At 34.4% G+C, this 22,588-nt stretch overlaps 1 protein-coding gene across 1 annotated transcript; it reads left to right on the forward strand.

Annotated features, from left to right (window-relative positions):
* Positions 1 to 263: 263 nt before the first annotated feature.
* LOC145226235 (uncharacterized) lies at positions 264 to 18,513 on the forward strand. Its single transcript, XM_080092273.1, has 31 exons — positions 264 to 536; positions 939 to 1,077; positions 1,474 to 1,626; positions 1,724 to 1,782; positions 1,846 to 1,903; positions 2,005 to 2,157; positions 2,260 to 2,327; positions 2,414 to 2,555; positions 2,782 to 2,858; positions 3,124 to 3,252; positions 3,422 to 3,461; positions 3,685 to 3,988; positions 4,406 to 4,529; positions 5,100 to 5,266; positions 5,801 to 5,983; positions 6,104 to 6,242; positions 6,511 to 6,768; positions 7,228 to 7,462; positions 8,230 to 8,281; positions 9,819 to 9,922; positions 10,243 to 10,446; positions 11,343 to 11,469; positions 11,731 to 11,895; positions 15,327 to 15,526; positions 15,693 to 15,893; positions 16,268 to 16,429; positions 16,682 to 16,813; positions 16,957 to 17,109; positions 17,471 to 17,593; positions 17,941 to 18,125; positions 18,336 to 18,513. Exons 1-31 carry the CDS (start codon positions 418 to 420, stop codon positions 18,442 to 18,444), a joined length of 4,464 nt encoding a protein of 1,487 aa, XP_079948399.1. The 5' UTR covers positions 264 to 417; the 3' UTR covers positions 18,445 to 18,513.
* The last annotated feature ends 4,075 nt before the right edge of the window (positions 18,514 to 22,588 follow it).

Below are 22,588 nucleotides of genomic sequence, written 5' to 3' on the forward strand. Positions count from 1 at the left end.
TTTAAAATTGTTTAAATCAAACATAGTATACAAATATTTTTGATTCGTATTTTTTGGAAAATGGTCGCTTAGACAAAAAAGTTAAGGTATTGCCTCATGTTTTTAGCGTTTAATTTTTTTAAACAAACCTTACTATCTTTAAATAAAACTTATTTAATAATGTAAATGTTAAAGCATTTGATGCATCGTTTGTTTTAGTTGACCCCTCCAAAAAAATAAAACAATTAATAACATTTTTATGCGTCATCTCCTAGCAACGAATTTAAAATGGGACTTTCCCATTCTGTTTGTATTTATTGGGTGAGAATAATTCTTCCAGTCGTATTGCGATCTTACGCTATTTTACTGGTGGTGTGTCAAATTCTGTCTAACGGACAATGGTTCCCTCTGATGTAAGTCTCCTATGACCGTTAAATAATGGCCACTGAAGTATTAGATTCTGAGCGTTCTACTGTGAATACGCCAAACACACAAAATGTAACTCCACGGGACGAAAAACGCAAAGACAGAGGAAAGGAGCTCTGGGCACTTTTAAGGTTGGTTAGGGATGAAGTTTATGGCTGAACAAATGTCAGCATTGTGAAATAAATAATATAAATGCATTAGTTTGAATGTCGCTTATTCTGGGTAGATGTTTAGGTTTTGAATAAAACATACCTGCACAAAAGTCTTAATCATTTCAATATTTGTTTTTTATGTAGCAGATACAGAAACAAACACATCTTTCAAATTTTTAATCAAAGTAATTCATAAACAAACCCAACAGGATACAAACATAAAAAATATAAACTGCTTAAATTCTTAATTGCTCCAAATTTAAGTCACTAACTCCAAAAATTCTGGCAGCAATAATCACAAAATCCAGTGAAAACACCCTTTACAAAAGGGTATTACAAATACACTTTTGTTTGCAGAAACATTTTTTGTTTTGATTGCAGAAACAGTGTCAAGTTAACCACAGATCTAGTAAAGAAATCTGATGTCCTACCATCCACTGTTAGCCATGGAGTTCATCATTTAAGAAAAATTAATCATGATGAAGAGATTTTAGATGTTTTGTACAATCCAGTGGCAGAGGTAAAGTTGTCATAATACTTTAAATGTATTTTTTTCTTTGTTATAAAGGTAGATACTATGTAAACATTATTACACACAAAAGTAAACAGGGCAACAACATTGATTTTAAAAATCATTTTTTTCTTTCAATGCATTCTAATCCCATAAAATTCCAATATGCCAAAATGATATTTTGTCTATCATGTACTACCATACTGTTCATAGTTATAACTAGACCAAATGAAACAAGCTCCGTTTGTTGCACCATGTTATAGATCTTAAAGTAATCAGTTTTCACATAAAATTTCCATCTTTTTTGCACTTATGCACCTCTGTGTATTTTAGACTATTTTCTGAGTTGACAAAGGCTAGCTTTCAGAAGTCCACATACAATAAGCAAAATAATCTGTCTTAAAGGAAATTGTCACACTCGATAATCAGTTTGTTCGAGTGTTTCACAAAGATGGAAGGCGAAAAGACATTGTTGATTTGGGAGAGTCAATCAATAAAATAATTTTCACCAATCATTCTCAACAATATGTTGGACTTTGGAACAATGAAGAAATCAAGGTTTGTATATTAGCACTTTCAGAATTATGTGATTTTACTATTTATTTGTAGATATGCATTGGGTTACTCACCCTTGTATTAAAAAACTTTTGTTTAGTTGTTCAGTTCTGACCTTGAATTGGTATCAACTGCAAAAGGACAGCACAAAATTCATTGGTAAGAATCTGTTTGTGGTATTCTAAGTTCTTACAACTAAAAGTGGCTGTATTTTCGTTGTAGCATGATGTACAATGAAAGTACAAGTGAAGTTATTACATCAGGACCAGGGAATTTAACAGTAAGTGAACTTGTTCCAAAAATGGATTGAACCCTCATTTTAAGTGGCTAATGTAACCAAAAGTAACCACATTTTGTTTGGTTCACCAAATTTTATTGCAGACTTGGTGTTTTCGTTATGGAAATCGTTACATGATTCCACACAAGATAATAACAGAAGGACTAACCTGCCGAGATGTTTTTGAGAAAATGGCATTGGAAAACACAGCTAGTCGTTCACAAAGATGTTATGCTGCCTGTGGTACAGCAGTAGCAGTAAGTTTAAGAAATATCTGGACAAGTTTTGAATTTTCACATCACAATGTTACACAAGTTTTAGTATTTATCTTTGCTTACACTTTTATCAATATTCTTAAGGTTTTCAATCTGCATGAAGCTTCACTTTTAGCTTACAAGAAAGACCTCCATGTGAGAAATATTACAAGGTAAAAAACAATCCCTTACCTTTTTACAATCAACTATTATTGAACTTGTATTCAGTTTTGTAACTATACTGATTGGTGCATTACAGTCTTTTGTTTTTCAATCCTCTGAAACATATCATCACTGGTTCACGAGACGGATCCATCAAAGTTTGGGATGAAGATTTTGGGATTAAACTAGTATTTGTGGGTCATCACGGACCTGTTACATCACTTAACCTTTATCCTCAGGTATGAAATAGTGCTGCAAACACAGTTAAATTAATCTTACAATAATTGACTGCAGTCAGCATTGATTTTTTAGCAAGATGGCTTATTTTTCTCTTGTGGTGTAACCCATTTTTTGTCTACTTAAATAAACATTGGGTGCTAAGCATAAAATTTAAAAGCGTAGCGATAAACGGTGTAGTTTTAAGCTCTTTTTTTTTAATCTTTATGATTATATTTTTGTTGTCAGGGACCATATATTATGTCAACATCGCTGGATTGCAGTGTTCGAGTCTGGAGCATGGACACTTGTGATGAAGTTGATTTGTAAGTCATGCATTGGGTCTTATATGCCTAAAATCATTGTAGCAAGTCTTTCACAAAGTTGTTTCGTAACAAGTTGAGCCCAGTATTTAACTACTACTAATATACATGTATAGTGTTTGTGCAAGGTTCCTTGGTTTAAATCTTTTAGTAAAAAGCTATGAAATACAATCTTAAATTCAGTTTTGTTGACTTGCCACTTAAAATAAAGCTTAGTAGTAAATAGAATACTGTTGCCTTAAAAGTCTGTTACAAAAATGTTTTGTAGAATAAAAATGGATGATCCAGTTGTTGGACTTGGGACAACTCCAAAGCATTCCATTTTGTTTTCATTTTCACCGTACACAGTTGATTTGTGGACAATAACCCATGTCCATCAAATTTTTACTGCAATAGGGTGAGTGCAGAAAATTTAAGGGTTTTTATTACGCTTTATCTACATACCTTATCAAGAAACTGATTTACCTTTACGAATGAGGAAATATATAAACAGCATTATTTCTGTCAAGTAAAATATATATTTCGGTGTTACCTTTCAACTTTTGTGACCAAGGATTTTGTTGTAGGAATCAAGTTCAAAGACTAAAAACAACAACCTACTCACAGGTAAAAGGGGAAAAAATGGTTTAAAGTTACCAGATTTGAATTTAGGAATGCTTTTCCACTGAAAAAAATTGTTTTACTAGAATTGAACATAAAGGATATTTGATGAAGTAATTTTGTAATACTAATAAACAAAAGTTTTAACTGAGTTCTTAAGAACATGTTTAGATTGATTGCATTCAACTTAGTTTTGGCAATAAACTTTTATAATATAATATGTTTACAGCTGGTCAACCGAGTCATATGCATGAGTGAAGATGGAATAGTGAGGTTAATATCACCTGTCGATGGTTGTGTCCTTACATCTCTTCCCCCACCAGTGTTGCCCCCAGTATTACCCCCAATTAACAGTGCTCGGAGTCGTTCATCTGCTAGTTCAATTGTTCCAAATCCAGATAAACTACTTCTGGATGCTGTGTATTGTCTGCCATTGGAAACCATTTATGCATCCTATAACAATGGAACTTTGGTTAAAGCTTCGACGATTACAAATCCAGCAGTGGTGCAGAACACTTGGAGTTTAGATGAAGGTAAAGCACCATACCAAGAATCACTTTTTCGGTTATGTGATACAAGGGCTAGGCCAAACACACACAGATGTGATATTTTTGAACTGTTTTTTTTACTGGCAATTTTTTTCATATTAATGTGCAACCCTTTTTTTAATTTGACATGAAAAACTACTAGTCTTAATCATGTAAAGTCTGTGGCAATTTTTTGGGGGTTTAGGTATTTTTCGTATGTATGTGATTAGAAATCTGTCCCTAATAATAACAAAAAATTAACTAAAACGTTTTTTGTTCCATACCCAACAATTTGTTTTGCAAGGTTTCTAAATGGTAAAATGACTTCTGCTTTAAGTTCTTTATTTTGTCATGCCAACCAATCCTGATTATTTATATTATTCAACAGGGCAAGTTGCATTAAATGTTTATGTGTTGTTTTAGGGTCTCACGCCAGCTGTTTGTGCATGTATGAGTACATTTTAAATGTTACTGAACTAAAAGAGAAGTGGAAAGAACTAAAAGAAGTCAAACTTCCAACAAGAAAACCAAGAAAAAGAAATCCACAGTAAGCAGGGTTTCTTTTAAAGTATAGCGGTGGCTTTCATAAATGAATTTAAGTCAAGCTTTTGAAATTTGGTCTTCAGACTTAAATTCCTACAAAATAATTCCTATAAACTCTTTATTACACAATTAAAACCAATTGATGGTTCCTGTTCTATTGTTCTTTATAGTAAACTTAGTCTAGGGCAGTGATTCTCAAACTGTGTGTGAGAGATTTCCAAGTGTGCCGTGAAATATTTTCTTTTTTGAAGTGCAAACATTCCCTAGTGTTATAGGCTTTTACGGCGAAATACTGGTGTGCATAACAAAGTTTTAAAGCCCATATTTTGTTATTGGTAATAAAAAACATCCTTACCCACCACAATAAACTTGAAAGTTAACTTAATTATAAGCTTATGATCAACTTCTGTTGTGTTTCCCTGCGAAGTGTGCTGCGGAATGAAATTTTAGGTCTTTAATGCGCCACATGGTAAAAACGTTTGAGAATCACTGGTAAAATACTAAAGTAGTATGTTGTAAAAGGTTTGAACCAATGATTTATAGGCTTTAAAATATACTGTATGGTTTGTTTTAGATATGGAAACAGGATTTTGTTGCTTGCTGGTTGCCGGGATGGCTTTATTAGTAGCCTTGATACAGAAACAGGGGATGTGTTGTTTCGTACTGAAGCCCATGGAGCAAAAGGTGTCATTGGATTGCTTGCAAATGTCCGAGATGATCAGGTTATCAGTGCTGGCCAAGGTGAGGATAGATGTATGCTAGTGATGGGCCAAGATGAATCATCAATACTATTTGTCTTAGATAATGAGGGAGCAAAAGTTTAATATCCACACAGATACTTGCCTTTTTTAATAATTTTTTCATCATATTCTTCCACACAGTCGAAAACTGGACCTTTTCAGTTTTAAACAACAAAACTTGCCAACCAAACAATTCATTTTAGGTGTATTGTAAATAAAACATAAAATAAATATTGTCCGTTGCTTGTCATAATTGTCTGATGACAAATATTTTTATAAGTTATTTGTTAAGAGACTCTCTGGATTCATGCTAAACCTGGGACTGTTTTGTGGGACAAGGCCTTTGTTTAGCAATTGTGGCATTCGATTTTTTAAGCATGACTAATTTTGTGCAAATTCCATATTTTATATTTAAGTAACTTTTTTAATACTTTTTTGTGAAATTTACTTGTGACAGAGTTTCACAGCCGATGTGCAGCTGTAATACTGGGCATGATGTCCTCAAAAACACACCCCTTTTCTGCTTTTCTTACAGACAACATTGTCAAAGTATGGAGAATCTTCCCAAACACCCAAGAGTCAATGAGTTTGTTGATGTCCTTTTACTGTGCACACACTCCAAGACACATGACAATATCTGGCCCTCGACTGGCTGTTGCATTTCAACAACTGGCAACTGCCACATATACAATGGTCATATATGATCTAAATTCAAAAAGTAAGTTTACCAACTGTAAATGTAGTGATTTCTATTTTTGGATCAAACTGAAAATGAAGTGACCAAAAATAATTGTTGGGAAAAAAATCACTTTTTAACACTTTTACTTTATTTGTTCAGAACGATTTGACCATAGCCCAGACCATGACCACACTGATGAGCTAACAGGCCTCGCATGCTGTCCTCGATTGAAACTCTTTGCATCAGCCAGTAGAGATGGAACTATTAGAGTGTGGAATGATAACAACAATCTTGTCAGGTTTGTACTAGTAATTCTGGATGTACTAAGCAAGTTTCTACACATTACATGCCACCAATGTGCAACTATAGGTCCTAATTTTGTTTCCTTTTAAAATGTTGAAAATTTGTAGTTTAACATTGCAACTGCATTAAATAAAAAGGTAACTTTATATTTAATAACTCATTAAATAACAGCTCAGAAATAATACCTCCGACAATAATAGCTGAGAAACAAAAAGTTATGATAGTGAAAGCTAGTATTAAATGGTTTACTACACAATTTCCAGGATTCTGAAAATCAACGATGAGCCGAAAAGCATCGATTTTTGTAATCAAAAAGGTGATTTGATAATCGGTTTGGGACGAAATGTCCACCGCGTGGAACACACCAACTATCTTCCAAGGATTTATATTTTTAAAATGGTTTGCATGGAGTTTCCTAAAGAGCAAGAGGAAGAACCAATTCCTGTAAATCACAAGCTGATGGAAAAACTTAGCAAAGAAATAGGAAGAAAGTTCATGGCTGCCAAATCACTGTATATGCGGTATGCAGATGAATTTGTTAATTGTTAGATTTAAATAGCATGTATAACCAATAATGTACCACACTGTTCAGTGGTGAGGATGTCATCATGAATGAAGTAATTTTTTAAATATTACAAAATGTAGTAGTCATTCTTATAGTGTTTTTAAAAAGTTGTGTTAAAAATTCTTAACAGACCTGTTTTGCTCAAGACTGCTATCTCTGTATAAAATACTGTAAAGTTAAAGGCAAAACCAGCATAAAAAACCATTTCAAACACTTATAAACTAAATGATGCTAATGCAAAGATAAGGGACAATGACTTCTCATCCCAAACTCTTTAAGCAATGTTTACCTGTTCAAAGTGAAAGTTTTTTCCTATGTTCCTATTTCCGAACTACAAGCTGTGTCAAATCTATTATGTCACTTTTTGATTTCCAACGCTTAAGTTTAAATATTTAACTATATTATATCACTTTAGAATGGAATATGAATGGGACCCAATGTCCCTTGAAGAGCAGGAGAAGCTGGCTGTAGAAAGAAGAGGAAGAATGGGAGAGTATGCACTTCTCTCACAGAGGGAGTCTGACATGGCTCGAATCCGCGATGGAGAGATTAAACCAAAGAGAGCTTCAAGGAAACCCAGCAAAAGGGCGGAATCGATTGCATTCAAGAAGTATATGGCATTGTTTTGGGATCGACCCAAAAAAGTCAAGGTATGTTTAGCATGGAAAACTTTGTTTTAGCAACACCATTAGTAACTTACAGTTTTTTTAGAGCATACATCCCTTAGAAATGTTTTTTACAGGTGTTGTATAATAGTCCAACCACAATTCTAGTAAAAACTTCTATTTTTGGTCATGACTAGGGTTGGTTCGGATATCAATAATTTCCACTATCCGGATAACGGATATATACGGATATTTTGAATTTAGCTATCCGGTTAACCGGATAATAATAAGTCTATTACAAAATCATCCAATAGTGCCACAGATTTCATTTTAGTGTTCCTAATTGTACACCATATATATATCAAATTTACGCATTTACTGTTTAAGCAGTGTAGGCTAGTTCTGAAAAAGAACGATATATCAGTTGTTTCACATATTGCCCTGAAGTCAAATATCAGAATTCATCCTTCCGAGCGAATCGCCTTGCAATGGATGCATTTTATATTTTATTAGTGTGACTTCAATTCTCTCGTGAATTTTAACATCATTAGGGAATATGCACAATAAAGTAAATATTCGTATTAATTAGGATAAACATAAAGTACTCTGTTGCACCTATCACTGCACATTAACTGTGTGTCATATAAAATTATGTTAAAATGCATACAACGCTTACGCAGCACTATTCCTTTGTTATCCGGTTAACCGACACAAAAATATCCGGATATCGGATAGCAAAAAACTCTTCGGTTAACCGGTTATCCGTTAACCGTATAATTCAACCCTAGTCATGACCAAGTTTTTACACACAGATTCCAGATGTTGATGACTTTGATCCTGATCCACATCCTGTACGGCAACCAAGTAAGTAAAGTTAATATTTATGGGTCCCCTTCCCTGAAGGGGACGCATCTTGATTTCACTCAGTTTTCTTTTTTTTTCTTTTTTCTCCGGTGAAGTTTGTCCATGCACTTTTGGCATGAAATCTTTGGTGAATTTGGATGAAACTTTCACAGATGGTAGATATATTTATGCAGATGTGCCATTTGCTTTGTTTGACTTGATAACCCCAGTATTTACCCCGCTAGACCCCAAAGTGTAAAACGACTTTGTATGTTGCTGCGCACCACAAACGAAAGATTTCTGTAGTGTAATGGTATAATAAAGGCACCAGTACATATCATAATTGTGTTTGTGCATTACTTGGTTGAGGTTTTTGCACATGCCAGTCAGAGGGGTATTAACAGCCTTATGACGTCAGAAGCGTTGACGAATGTTGTTAATAACACCTCTAGTGGTAACAATTTTAAACATTGTTCGATTTGGATAAAATTTTGCATGACTGTTAATTAGGTCATTGTGGTTTCATATTTTATACTTTTGGGTTTTAAACCCCATCAGTTACCCCACTGACCCCCTAAAATGGGTAAGTTTTTTAAATGGTGTCAGAATTTAGTGAAATTTGAAATACTTGCAGAATTTGTCATTTATAGGTGTCAATTGTTTTGTTTAACCCTGCAACCCCAATATTTACCCCTCTAGCCCCCTAAAAAGGGTAGGTTTTTTAAACATTGTCAGAATTTGATGAAATTTGGACAGCTTATAGAGTGTGCTATTTATAGTTGTTGTTTGTTATGTTCAACCCTGTTGCCCCAACATTTATCCCATTAGCCCCCCAAAATGGGTCCATTTTGTAAACGATGTCAGAATTGAATGAAATTTACATAGCTTGTCGAGTGTGCCATTTATAGGTGTAGAATGTTGTGTTTAACCCTATTGTCCCAACATTTACCCCACTAGCCCCCCAAAATGGTTCAATTTTTTAAACAATGTTTGAATTGAAAGAAATTTGGACAGTTTGTAGAGTGTACCATTTGTAGGTGTTGGTTGTTCTGTTAAAATCTGTAGTACCTATCATTTACTCCACTAGACTCCTACAGTCATGTACAATTCACCATTAATAGGAGCTGATTGTTTTTTTTAGCCTATTTTCTCACTATTTAACACTTTTTTCTCAGATAGTCATAAAATAGAAAAACCTTAATAAATGTATGAATGGAATGAATTTAGGTAGTCTTTGCTCCATATAGCATATTTATTTATACACAGTACCGATCACTGTGTTTGACGTTACAATGCCAAACTTTCTCATTGTTATCTCTTGAAATGCATTATTTACAACTTTGCATGTGTGGGGACCCATGAGTTTCTGCTTGCGGAAACAACTAACGTTATAAAAGACAGTGGATGATATGGGACCCAATATAAAATCAGTGTCGGATGTAAATACATGTTAAGAAATAGGTCACAGTGTGTGTGCAATGGCAATATGTGCTAAGCCACCCTTCTAGTTCCATTTTATAATTGAACAATTTATTTCTAAGGCTTTAATGTTATTTAGCCCCAAAAGAATGGTTGCCTGAAAGGAAAATAGGTTTCTTTCCTCCCATTGATACTGCAAAGCCTTTGAAGGATATATTAGATGAAGGACTGGAAAAGGAAAAGGTCAGACATGTGTTGAACTAATTTTTTGTGGGATAATGTCTCATACAAAAGAGCCTCAATATGAATTTGTGCAAATAAAAGTATACCTACCAATTCAAATAATTTGTAAAAAAATATGTTAAATAGACAATTCATACTAGATGCCTAAAAGGCAAAATTAAATATTTGTGAGTATATAAACATGAAAAAACTGTAAATAATCCAAACACTTTTTTACCATGTTCAAAGGGTTGAAAAAATTACCATATACATGTATATTTTTTGCCCTTGACATGAAAAGTGTATTTTTAAATTTAACTCCTAAGTTGTTGTTTTTTCAGCATTTGACAGAATCGGGTCCTGATTACGATCCTCAAAACAAGTTTATTATCAATCCATGTGGGTTTATTCCAAACTCAATCCTGGTGAAGTTGCTTTGGCCTCAGAGTGAAGTCAAAAAACTTGCGGAAGATGCATGGAAACCCCCAACTCTGTCTGAGGAACAACTGCAAATGATTGAACAAATGGAAAAAGCTGCAAAAGAAGTAAAAACATTACTTTTCTTTCTAGAACTTTCTTCATCTTTGTGCAAACCTTTATCAAAACAACACAACACTATGATCTACATTCCAAGTTTTTTAATCAGAACAAAGCACAAAAAGGTTATTAGTATGAGTTTTGCAAGAAATAATATAAAAAGTGATTGTACCTATTCAAGTTAATAATAATAGATCTTAAACTAATTCGTTATAGATTTTTTGATAGTTATTTATAGAACTCTTTAAAGAACAAACTCTTATTTTAGAAAATTTCACAGATCTTGATTAATATTCATATAAGTAGATGTAGTAATAAGAATAAAAAACATCTTGTTCTATGTTTAACATCTTGTTCTATTTTTTAGCTTACTGTTTTATCTTCTCAGCCAGAAGTCAGGTGGAAAGAAATAGAAATGCCAGCAGTATCAAAAGGACTGGTACAGATTATTACAGCGTTATCTAGTTTAACATTAGAAAACCTCTGGCAGAAAATTAAGCTGAGTAAAAGAATTATGTTAAGATTGAGCAGTTTAGAATGTAGTATAATTTTGGTTTAGTACATGTTATTTGACAAAAGTCAATTTTTACATGTTTACTGTGTATATCAAGTATTTAACACCACTACAAAATTACAAATAACTTTGTGTAAACCTGTTTTTTTAGGTTTGTTGTAAATTTGTATTGAAACTTTAAACATATTTGTAAAGAAAAACAAAACAAAATTTGAAATACAATTTTTCACAATATATTTAAGACAGGTTCTATTTAAAAAAGATAGAAACTGGTGATAACTTCTAAATTGGCAAAAGTAATATTTCTGTTTCAAAAATAAAAGATTTCGCGAGTATTTTTATACAATTGTTCACCTTTTTTAAACAGCAGTGATACACTTTTGATTTCAGCGTATTCCATCAGAGGTTGAAGAAGGAGATGAAGATGAGGAAGAAGATACAGTGTTTTACATGGCATCAGATACAGAGTCAAATGTGGAGGAACAGTTGCTGGATGATGAAACCATTGACCCATCAGGTAAGTAAAATGTTGTTTGTTTTAAAATGCCAAAATGCATGTACAACTGCAACACATTTAAAAATAAACTTTTAAAAGCATTTTCTTGAAAATTGTTAATCATTATTAACACTTACCAAATTCATTTTGTAGCATATAATAGGTGGGATTTTTTGTTTTTTAGTAAGAAAAAATTTGCTTCTTTACAACCATTATGTTATTTAACACAGGCAGGTAGTATTTGGGACTTTGTGTGACTAAAAATCATAACTTGTTTCGCAGCTGGTCCAATGAAGGCCAAGAAAAAAGTCAGCATACAAAAAACGAAAAAGAAAATTGAGAAAAAACCATCAGCTTTGATGGAGAAGATGAGAGCAGCAATGCGCACCCCCACTCCTCCACCCAAGGAGCCAACTCCCCCTCCAACACCCCCACCTCCTCCTCCAGGTGGGTTGGATTGTTTGAAATAGCATTTTAAAATCAGCAATATGTTATTATGGCTGATAGTGATGGTCTCGGGCTTTGTGGTGAAAATATTGTCCCTCAAGAAATATTTTACCATAGCGCAGGGTAACACAATTTTTAGGTAATATTCCAAATACCACTGTCTCTTATTAATTTACCAATTGCCAATGATAAAGGAATCTCATTTGTTTTATAAAATCCACATAATTATTATGGGTCCCCTTCCCTGAAGGGGACACATATTGTTTTTGTCTATATTTTTTTTTCTTTTTTTCTTTTTTTCTTTTTTCTTTTTTCTTTTTTCTTTTTTTCTTTTTTTCTTTCTAATGCAGATTTGTTCCCACGGTTTGGTCAAGAAAGAATGGTTCAAACTTTTTCAAATTTACACACATTGCAGATATTGGTCTAAAGATGGTCCATGTAAATTTTGACCCCGTTTGATCCCCCGGTTCACCCACAGCCCCCCAAAACGTGAAATTTTTAGCTCGGCTATTGTTCCCACGTTTTGGTCAAGAAAGAATGGTTCAAACTTTTTCAAAATTACACACATTGCAGATATTGGTCTAAAGATGGTCCATGTGAATTTTGACCCCGTATGACCCAGAGGTTCACCCATAGGCCCCCGAAACATAAATGTGTCTAACGCCCGTTTGGTCAAGAAAGACACTGTAGGCAGAAGTACCAAGAGAGTAACTCACTGGTTTACGATAGCGGGAGGGCTCAGCTTGACGTCGGACAGACGTTTTACGAGACGTCGTTTCAGTGATTAGAAATCAGCTGTTTTGCACAGCAATGCTATGTCGTTTTATTAAGTGGTCACTCACATTTTCAGTTTTGGCGAAGGTTTTACACCTATGACGTGATTTAAACCTAATAACCGTGCTTCCGTTTTGTATATGTCAAGAAAAACTTTGTTAATAAAAGTTAAGATGAAAAAATTAACTTGAGTTTTGCCAAATAAATGTTTTTTTAAACGCTCGTTGTCAGGTTGGCTGCCGCATGATCACGGGTTACTTAAGGTTAACTAGTCGGTATTACAAACACAGCTCAGAACTTTCTTCATAACGTAGCGTTTTTTTGACAATCAATTAAGGAGTCAATACTCAAGGCATGTATAAATTAGGTTTAACAGTATTGTTGAACACGAATGACGGCGTGCTATTGAAAACGGTGTCAAAAGGTCAAACAGTCGTTTGGCGTGTGCACCCTGAGAGGTTACTACTGGTCAATGGTACTCGTTTTGCGAAACAAAGTTAAATGAAAAACAATTTGTTATGTATACACTTGTAGCAAATTGCTTTTTAATTTAAAGTGTCTGTAACACAACTGTTACAGCTTTCTAAAAAAATTGTGTTCAAAACCCGACCTTGGAGGACTATATCTGGGTCAAAGCAAGAGATTAGATTTAAGTCTTTGTTACGTTTTTTTTAATTTCGTAATTACATGACAATAATAGTGCAAAAAGAATACGAACAATTTTTTTTTATTGTTGGGTTAATGCTTTTTAAAAATTTGTCCTTAAGAATGTAAAAATCACCGCAACATTTGTTTACTGTAAATCCGCACAAACGCGCGTGTGGGGACCCATCAGTTTTTGTTTACAAAAACAATCATATGTGTAGATCAAATGATGTGTATAGTTAATTGGTAAATATCGTATAGAATATATAAAATGGAAGTATATCAGAAAGCCACTCTTCTAGTTCCTAATTGCTTTTACATCACCATTTATAATGGTATGCATTAGATGACCTGTTTTTATGGGTCCCCTTCCCTGAAGGGGACACATATTGTTTTTGTCTATATTTTTTTTTTCTTTTTTTCTTTTTTTCTTTTTTCTTTTTTCTTTTTTCTTTTTTTCTTTTTTTCTTTCTAACGCAGATTTGTTCCCACGTTTTGGTCAAGAAAGAATGGTTCAAACTTTTTCAAATTTACACACATTAAAGATATTGGTCTAAAGATGGTCCATGTAAATTTTGACCCCGTTTGATCCCCCGGTTCACCCACAGCCCCCCAAAACGTGAAATTTTTAGCGCGGCTATTGTTCCCACGTTTTGGTCAAGAAAGAATGGTTCAAACTTTTTCAAATTTACACACATTGCAGATATTGGTCTAAAGATGGTCCATGTGAATTTTGACCCCTTATGACCCAGAGGTTCACCCATAGGCCCCCGAAACATAAATGTGTCTAACGCCCGTTTGGTCAAGAAAGACACTGTAGGCAGAAGTACCAAGAGAGTAACTCACTGGTTTACGATAGCGGGAGGGCTCAGCTTGACATCGGACAGACGTTTTACGAGACGTCGTTTCAGTGATTAGAAATCAGCTGTTTTGCACAGCAATGCTATGTCGTTTTATTAAGTGGTCACTCACATTTTCAGTTTTGGCGAAGGTTTTACACCTATGACATGATTTAAACCTAATAACCGTGCTTCGGTTTTGTATATGTCAAGAAAAACTTTGTTAATAAAAGTTAAGATGAAAAAATTAACTTGAGTTTTGCCAAATAAATGTCTTTTAAATGCTAGTTGTCAGGTTGGCTGCCGCATGATCACGGGTTACTTAAGGTCAACTAGTCGGTATTACAAACACAGCTCAGAACTTTCTTCATAACGTAGCGTTTTTTTGACAATCAATTAAGGAGTCAATACTCAAGGCATGTATAAATTAGGCTTAACAGTATTGTTGAACACGAATGACGGCGTGCTATTGAAAATGGTGTCAAAAGGTCAAACAGTCGTTTGGCGTGTACACCCTGAGAGGTTACTACCGGTCAATGGTACTCGTTTTGCGAAACAAAGTTAAATGAAAAACAATTTGTTATGTATACACTTGTAGCAAATTGCTTTTTAATTTAAAGTGTCTGTAACACAACTGTTACAGCTTTCTAAAAAAATTGTGTTCAAAACCCGACCATGGAGGACTATATCTGGGTCAAAGCAAGAGATTAGATTTAAGTCTTTGTTACGTTGTTTTAATTTTGTAATTACATGACAATAATAGTGCAAAAAGAATACGAACAATTTTTTTTATTGTTGGGTTAATGCTTTCTAAAAATTTGTCCTTAAGAATGTAAAAATCACCGCAACATTTGTTTACTGTAAATCCGCACAAACGCGCGTGTGGGGACCCATCAGTTTTTGTTTACAAAAACAATCATATGTGTAGATCAAATGATGTGTATAGTTAATTGGTAAATATCGTATAGAATATATAAAATGGAAGTATATCAGAAAGCCACTCTTCTAGTTTCTTATTGTTAATGAGCCTACAAAAAGTCTAACACCATGATGTGCATGTCTAATAGGTCTATAATACACCTGTTTTAGCTTTAAAAAAACTTTTAAGACTGGTTTTAAAAGCCACATCATTGACAGTTCACAGTGCAAACATTATTGTTTATTTTTTTTTAGAGCCCAAGGTGAAGGTTCCAACCAAGCCAACAAAACCACTTGTTAAATTTGTGACCCGACCACCCCCACCAAAAGCTCCAACACCCCCTCCTCCTACTCCACCACCCCCAACACCACCTCCACCAACACCCCCACCCAATTACCTGTCTCAGTTTGACACTCTACCATGGTATGAAAGACACAAAGCCTATATAAACCAGGTATGTCACATGTCATACAAATTGTCTAATACTATAATAATTACATCAACATTGATAAAATGTTAAAAACTGTAAATTATTTTTTGACAGGTAACTAATTAATCTTGCCATCAACTACAACAAGTAGCTTTGAATAGTTGGTTAAATAGATAAACTTTTTCAACAGAGAATCACCAAACCCTACTCTATCTCACAATTCTTCAATGTGATCTGTGATGTCATGGGAATTTCAATTGACTGGGCACATAGATGTGGGATTACTGATGCTCTTTTGTTGCTGTGGCAACAGGAGGATTTGCGTGATCATCGACACTTATTGGCTGCACTTGGATCGATTCTAAATGCATCAGTGCCACCAAGTCCTAAGGTAAAATTATGGGTCAAATGTTAGAGTCAACTGTCTTGAGAATTATGATTGCTATCTGGCTATTGATGGAGAACACATTCCTCACATATTACTCTGAAACACAAGCATTTGGAACAGTGGGTACACTAATTGCTGTTTGTCATTGCACTGTAGACCAGTTTAAAATTGTCAATCTAAAAACATAAGTATTTTTGCATGTTACCATTCTTATGATAAAATGTATTGATGGTAGCCATCCAATTTGTTGTTTGGGGAGTGATTTATTTGTTTTACTTTATGGAAAGTTTGCAAATTGCATGTGGAAAATTATGTGTAACAGCTAAAGCCAACTCTGCATTGAATGTCTAATGCAAAGCATATGTATGTATTCACAGGATCCAGACCAAGCGATGTTTCTTCGATCAGCTGTAAAACTTTACCAAACTGTAAATGGTTCCTCTGAAGATTTCACTATTGAACTTCTTACTCAGTATCTAGAAGGGGACCAAGCTTATAAGAATTATGTGAGGAACATTCTTATTGATCAAGGACTACAGGTAAGTTATAACTACAAAAGCTCTTGGACAATTTAGGGTTAGATTTAGGACTTGTAAATTGCGGTGTTTATTTGGTTTTAACTATCACCATCTTGTACCCCAGTGTGATGCTTAATACTTTATTGCAAAGATTTTTGAGGGGCAGTGGGTTTCATTTCAAGTATATATGTGTCCTAAAAATGAAAATGACCTTTGAGTAACAAATATGGTGTTTAAAGGAAAAACTAACCATTTGGTCTTTTTGGTTTGCAGGACCCTCATATTTACTTGGGAAAAGAACTTGAGTCTTGGGAAATTTGGAATCTTGATGAGACAAAACCAGTCAAGGCACAAATTCGAACTATGGTGCAGCGTTGGTTCACTGACTGGCAAATGAGATTTAGGGTGTGTAAATCTAACTTGGTACTATTTAAGTAACATTTGAATATTATATAGCTTGCAACTATAGTATTTTAAATTTAAAACATAGTATTTCAAATCCACCATTTTACTGCAAACATTGTCAGAATCAACTTTTTTTCGTTCAGAACCACTTAGAACAAACTATGGAACAGTTAAGAAGGGGAGACATCAAAGGGAAGATTAGAAGATCAGGACAAAGCAAGACCTCTGAAGGCAAGCGCGTCCAGTTTGCTGTACAACCCACAGAAGCTTCACTGAAGAATGTCACTCCTATTGAGGTAAACACAAAAAATGACATGGTAAAAAAATTTGCAAAGGGATGAGCAAGTTATTGTGGTATGTATTCAGAAGCGTTTCAAGATATGTTTTTTCACTTTGGGGGCATATTTTAATTACTGTCAGTGTGCCTGATTATAGGTAGATAATGGTGTTAGTTAGTTGTATGATTTATCGTTTTGTTTTTTAACTAATGAAATCAACCACTTTGATTTGACGAAACAAGATCTATTGCAATCCATTCTGATACATTTTCTACAAAAAGTTCTCTAGATTTTGCTGTTTTGCAATATTTGTGCAAGGTCTTGTTTACTGTGTTAGCAACCGACAAATTCTGGTTTACATTTTTGGTCACACGTTCAGGTGATCAATTATTTCTGTGAAATAATGTTGGAAGAAGAATTGGAAAGAGTCCGATTGGCAAATGTTAAACCGGAGCCAAACAAGAACACTGTCCTTGTTCTTCCGAAACTTGATGGACCACAGGTATATGCAGAGTCCTTGTTCTGTTTGGAGTCTCAATGACCAAAATACTAACAAACTAGTATCTTTAAAACACTACTACCTCTTTTGTGCTCTTTTTTTATCAAAACAAATATATATGCTTTCACGGAGGCAGAAAAAATTCGCAATAGGTCTTGTTTGAAGAACATGTGCACGCAATTTTTTAAAAGCATCTGTGAGACAAACAGTCAACTATGACTAATTTCTTGCAAGCCTATTGGTGGGAGTATGTAGGTCAAATTGTTTTACGGTGTTTCAGGCAAACTACAGCAAGTTTTACAGTATCCAGATTAATACACATTGATCACATTAAACAAATTATTCAATAGGCAATCGTTCGGCTTGGAGAGATGCACACAGCACAAAGGGTGAGGCAGAGACAGGAACTGGCTTTTGAATATCGAGTAAACCCTCTGGTGCGACCATATCCTGATCTTATGGCAAACTTCACCAACAAACTAAATCTTCCTGTTTCAAGGGTTCCCCTAAATCCCTTTCCAAGTGAAATTGACATGTAAGTTTTGTGTTCCTGGATGACAAGTTGGACAAGTTCCACTAAAAGGCACATCAATTTAGATTAAAAATGTTGGACAATTTCGCTTTTTTTAAACTGATAAATGTATTTGTTATGGCTGTATCCATATCTGTAGTGTACCAAAATCTAACTGTTGCACCACAATGCTTTTGTAATTGCTATTTAAGGTCATTTTTATCTTATTTGCAGGTTTGATGAACATTTGGGAGGATATCAGTCAGTGCTTATTACTTTGCAATCAAATACTCATCAGAAATACTTTGTTCCAGAGAAATCATATGTTCACATGGCCTACTAGTGATAACCTATTACTTACCTAATTATTGTGTAATATGCTTCAATAAAAACTACCATTTGGGTAAAGGCCGACCTAAATCTCCTTTTAATGCATTCTACATCTTATACCTAAATCTTTTTTGTCGATATGCCCAGCTAAACATACACATACCTATACTTTTGATCACCTATGTGTCATTGACAGTGGCAATTTCTGTAAACTAAAGTACTTTATGTTACTATGTGCTTTATGCCCAATCAAGATAAACCTTTTTTTAATCCGTTTTTCTCAACCAGCATTTGTAGATTATCCGACAATTCGGAATATAGATGGCAACAACACTTCATCTAACCATTATAATTGGTCAAACCAAGTTTAACACTCTTTTACTACTAAGCCAACTAGTTTGCACTCATCAACTTTCTTTAGTTGCATTATTGGGAGAATGTCTTTTTTTCACAAATCCTTACTCAAGTGCACAATGCTGGCGCAATTTACAAACTTGCAATTAGTCTGCATAGCCAAAAGTTTAATGTAAATATCAGAGTTACAAATGCTTTAATGGTCACTGTGCTCCAATAAAATTAGTCAAAATTGCATTGACAGAAAAAAATACAAGAGGTGCACCCAAAATTTTTTGATTGTCAGAAATATAGTGACAGCACAGCATTGAAACACATATTAATTAAGCAACTGCCAATGTTAAGTGTTCACGATGGATGGAGTAGAACATACTGCGTATTTGCTGAGTTATCTTTTTCCGGATGAAATTATTGTGACACAATTAAACTAAAACAAATTTTGTGTAACTTTGTGTAATGAATACTAGGGAGCAGACAATTGTGTAATCAAAGTTTAAATACGTTGGAGATACATCATCAATGCAAATCATGATGGAACATTACACTGAAAACAATAGAACTTCTCATTACACGATTACCTAACATCCATTGCATAGTGAAAAAGTTTCTTTGAGAAATGAAAATACTGCACAAGCACATTTCACGATAGTTTAGGCTTTAAAACCAGTTTATTGTGTACATAGCTTGTAAACAAAATTTAAATTTCATGTTTTTAGAAAAAAATATAGTGCCAAATGGTCAATAGTTGATTGTTTTCTATTCCAATCTTATTCCTACTAAATGCCACAAGCTATTGCTATAAAATCTGTATGATGCAATAAAAGACAAAAGTATGTTGCCATTCACATTTGGGCCACATAGTCCTCCATGGTGTGGCCACTGTCTGGTTTACAAACATTAACACAATGTATGTTGACATTTAAAATTAGTTTTTTCAAACTCTTACACAATTTTTCTGATGTTGTATCACATTGTTCATGGTACAAAGTAAAGGTTTCCAACTTTAAAACTTGCAAAGCTGACAATAATTCCTTTTCTACAATGTGAACAGGACTTGGAATAAAAATATGGCAGCATTTAACAGATTGAATATGTTTGGAACTCTGTGAAGCCTTTGCTGCAAACAACAACAGCTCCAAGTTTACAGGCAAACAGGTTTCCTTGTTCATACAAAAGTTTGACACAGATAACTCATTTGGACATAGTGTGTAAAAAACATGATGGCAGAACAGAGTTTGGGCATGGTTGTCAGAAAATTCAACTTTATCTAAATATAAATGCTGCAAAGCTGATTCTTGGCCGCTGGTAATTAAATCACATGAATCTTCAAACATACTGTCTTCATTTTCAACACAGTATATTAAACAATCATTAAAACATATGTCATTTAGTGGTTTGTTTCTGTACAAATAAGAAGAAAGCAATGCATGTACAAGTTTCCCAAGCTGATCTACCTCTATTACGACTGATTGCAGAATAATTCGATTTAGTTTTGAACTTGGGTTAGCCACTAGAATTTCAACTTCATGTAAAACTTCTTCCATTATGGGAATCAGAGCTCTAGTTGCAAATGAGATTTTAATAGCTCCTAAATTTGTAAAGTGTGATAGTGGTAATTTCAGATCCATGTTTGATATTTCCACCACCAGTTGCTGTGGGTTACAATTTTTTGCTTCATCCTCCTTATTTGAGTTGATGAAGCCTAAACTGTCATATATTGATTCAGAAGCATTCTCATTGATTTCATGGCCATCTGCTTCATCGTATTGTTCACCTAGTGCAAGGTCCCACACATCACATTCAGCAATATTTAGTCTCCCAACACTTTCTCCTGTTGTTTGACCAGAACAGATCTTTAAAATTGAATCAAGACAATTTACAGAGTGCAGGTTAAAAACTACAAGAGTTTTAACAGTTGGTCCACTGAGAAGCTTTTCAATAACTTTGCAATATATTTGAAGTAATGACAAGGTGTTTAAAGTTGAATTGAGAAGTAAATCAAGTCGCTGGCAATGAACATGGATATTTTCAATCAATACATCATGCTCATAAAACAAAGCTACATGTCTAGGATGCAGCATAACAAAATTTGTTTGTCTTGATAACAGGCATAACCAAGCAAAGGTATCAATGTTTGGAGCATTATTTTTGAGTGAGTCGTGCAATGCAAATGCAGGTATGCCATCAGCTTTGCCCATTTTAGAGTAGAGACCGACATCCAGCGCTTCTTGAAATAAACCATTGATCAATACTTGTCTGTGGTGTGTAAAATCCTTAGGAGCATCTTTAAAACTAATGGTAAATGGATCCATACACATTTTTAGTCTCATTTTGAAAGCACAATTGCGTTCCTTGCCATCATTCACAAGTCGATTCCAAAAAGTTTCCACATCTTTGGGTACTAATTGATTCTCCAGTACAATAACGTAGTTGATTGGAACAGATTTCCAAAAACATTCAAGTGCTTTTTGTGGCCATTCAAATGATGACAGCAAATCAAACATTTCATTTTCAAAACAGTTTTTGGCTAAAAATTTTGCACAAATGTGTAGTAAGGTGTCTGACATTGTACTGAAAAATTTGACTCTTAGTGTTTTTTCTTGAAGACAAAAAACTGCAAAAATGAGTAAGCTCATTATCAATCTGTGCAACCATTTATTATAGTTTCTCATGCCTTTTTGTTAAAGTGATGTGCCGGAATTGCTTTCAAAGTAAAAAAAAAACATTGAATAGTCACAGTCACACTTACATCTTTCAAAAGTATTTTAAGTTAAATTTAACAATCCCAGGGTCCTGAATAATTCTATCTAACCATACATTACTTTAAATCAGGGGTGGGCAACCTGGGGCCCGCAGGCCACATGCGGCCCTTGATTAAAGGTTGTGCGGCCCACAGAGACACTTGGATTTCAAATGTACTAGCAAACGAGTCAAATTATTATGTATTTTTGAGCAGATTAGTGCGCCTGGCTCTGGTGCTATTTTTCTGCGACCTGACAATATGCTGCGAGTATCAAATGTGACTTTTACTTGTAGTAAGGCATTTTTGGTATGCAACGAAGTAAAATCACCTTGTGTCATATAAAGGTGCGGCCGCGATCCAGTGATGGGGATACTCGAGTTTTTAAAAGACTCGACTTGACTCGAGTCTCAGTTGTGAAGAGACTCGACTTGACTTGGACTCGTCTTAGTAGAGACTCGACTCGTTATTTCACCAACAGAACGGAAATAATGGATAACCTGTTCAGTTGACTTCAACCAAACAACAGCAGCAATTCACTGTGCGATACGAAGTTATTTCTGCTTAATTTTAACATAACGGAGTCGCTGCTACATTTTGCTAAACTTTCTTACGCTGGCATTAAGCGTTGTACCTATTGCTTGGGTTTTAAGGTTATCGAATGAAGTACATGCCAAGGCCAAGTATTCGCTTTTAAGCGCTTATATTACTGAACAAACGCTCTAGTCTAGCGCATGCGGTAAAATATGAATTTTTGGTTTTCAAAAACTCCTTTGAACAGGATGACGTTCTTTTCCACACTGTTCAATGAGTGTCAATTAATGTGTTTCATTAAAGTTGACCCTACTCCAAGAAAGGGACGTTGGTGGGATTTGTTCATTGTAATGAAGCGGTGTCCGTTTTAAGTTAAAAAAGGCGCGATGAACCATTCAAATGCTGGATTAATTATCTAAACCAGTGGTTCCCAACCGGGGAGGAATTCCTCCCTAGGGAGGAATTTTATGAGTTCAGGGGAGGAATTTCATAAAAACTGTAAAAAAATATCATTTGAAATGTTACAGAA

The sequence above is a fragment of the Phallusia mammillata genome, chromosome 1 (assembly GCF_965637545.1).
Source record: "Phallusia mammillata chromosome 1, kaPhaMamm4.hap1.1, whole genome shotgun sequence".
Classification (NCBI taxonomy): Eukaryota; Metazoa; Chordata; class Ascidiacea; order Phlebobranchia; family Ascidiidae; genus Phallusia; species Phallusia mammillata.